Here is a 1,828-nt window from a genome sequence, read left to right as displayed (position 1 = left end):
TAAAATCGTCCAATTTTCAAATTTTCAGGGTAAAATTTTGTATTTTTGTGAGATTCTGATTAAAAGCGGTTAAACTTTAAACACTTTCCAGTGCAAATGATTCAATTTTGATCAATTTTATTACAAAATGATAAAAGTTTATTTCCTCTCTATTTTATTCAAAATATATTTCCATGTTTTAAATTTTAACTGATCTAAAATTTGTTGATTTGAAACATTTTCAAATTCCATATCATTCAATATATTTTTTAGAAATTTTAAATGCCTTCAATTCAAAATTATTAATTATAAAATGTTAATAACTCTTTGGAAATGTTTTTTATCCTAATATTAAAAAATTTATTTAATAACAGATTTTAAAATTATTCATATTATTAATGGTAGGAAATAAAAATCTAGGGATGTGAGGACGCTGACGGCAACATTTATTATCAAATGTTCGAGAAAATGGTTGTTATTGAAAGAAGTTCAAAATTAGTTTATTTTTTTATTTTTTAAAAGTACAGAAAATGCGACAAATGAAAGTAAAAATTATTTCAGTTTTCTGAAATATCGCAGCAACAGTGACTCGGAATTTTAATTGCCTGAGTCACCAACTTACCGTTCTCAAACACAATTAATTCTTTCCCAACATAGTGTTGTCTACAAACTGTCCTAACGTTGCCGTCTGGTTCAACAAATCTGCATTTGGTTTCCTGTATGGTGTCACTGAAAAAATTATTTTCTGTGAAACATACTTTTTATTTATTAAAATAATTTTATCTATACGGGGACACCTAACACGCACAGTGTCTGAATTATTAATGGAATCAACTTATTGGGATTGCATTTTTTATTTTAAGTTATAAATTTTCGACTGTAGGTAAAATACCCAGTGGGCACAAAATTTGGCGACGTCTTTACGACATCTGTACGACAACTTTACGACATCCCATGTCTATGTCGTTTCGGTGTCTTTGCGATATCGTAAAGACATATTCAGATCATACGACTTATTTACGACATCGTAAAAGCATCTTAACGACATGGACATAGGATGTCGTAAAGTTGTCGTAAAGATGTCGTAACGATGTCGTAAAGACGTTGCCAAATTTTCTGCCCACTGGGTATCCACTGTAGGCTGGTCTCTCCAACTGGCAAAAATAGGGCGCTATGCGCGCCTTGAACATCTTTCTTATTTTGATTGCTTAATTATCAAATTAAAATAAATGCTAGAATTGAAAAAATCTATAAAATAAGACCAATAATAATAAGTGAAGTAGATCTGAAATTTAAATTTGTTCAAATTTTAATGTTTCTCGTGTGGAAAAGTTGATTGGGGTCAAACTGGGTCTGAGTCAAGTTTTTCAACTACCAATTAGGCACCAATCTGGCGCCCCAATTACTCCCAGATTGGGTTCCAGGCCAGCTGTTAACGGTTAGTTTTTCAAAACACTACCACTTCTAACATTTATTACTTGAGATATCAATATCAGAAAATTATAATTTTCCACGATTTACAAGATACATAAATTATTCCCAGAAATGCAAATTGTTTAAAAAACTGACAAACATCCTTAAAAAATATATTACTTTTAACATCCGTTACATGTGCAACTAATTTCAGGAAATACTAACTTTTCACGATTTCTTTAAAAAATTATAAAAATCATAATTGTTTGAACAAATGAAAATAAGTTATTGAATACTTGAAAGATTGATACTTATCGAAAAATAATAATAAATGTTGTGAAAATAAAAAAATACCGTCTTTAGCATGAATTTTTCATAAAACTGTTATTTTAATTTTTTGGGGCGCCATCTGGGCACAATACAAGGACGTGTGGGG

The 1,828-nt window shown here is 29.8% G+C and overlaps 1 protein-coding gene across 1 annotated transcript in view; it reads right to left on the bottom strand.

Annotated features, from left to right (window-relative positions):
• Positions 1-512: 512 nt before the first annotated feature.
• The window catches only part of LOC117181560, a 31,641-nt gene continuing 30,325 nt past the window's right edge, over positions 513-1,828 (bottom strand). The window contains exon 6 of the mRNA XM_033374383.1: positions 513-708. Within this exon, the coding sequence (XP_033230274.1) occupies positions 537-708 (172 nt within the window). The 3' untranslated portion in view covers positions 513-536. The remainder of the gene's footprint in view (positions 709-1,828) is intronic.

The sequence above is a fragment of the Belonocnema kinseyi genome, chromosome 10 (genome assembly GCF_010883055.1).
Source record: "Belonocnema kinseyi isolate 2016_QV_RU_SX_M_011 chromosome 10, B_treatae_v1, whole genome shotgun sequence".
Taxonomy (NCBI): Eukaryota; Metazoa; Arthropoda; class Insecta; order Hymenoptera; family Cynipidae; genus Belonocnema; species Belonocnema kinseyi.
Note: the sequence above shows the minus strand (reverse complement) of the source record. Positions and strands in the feature narration are given on the sequence as shown.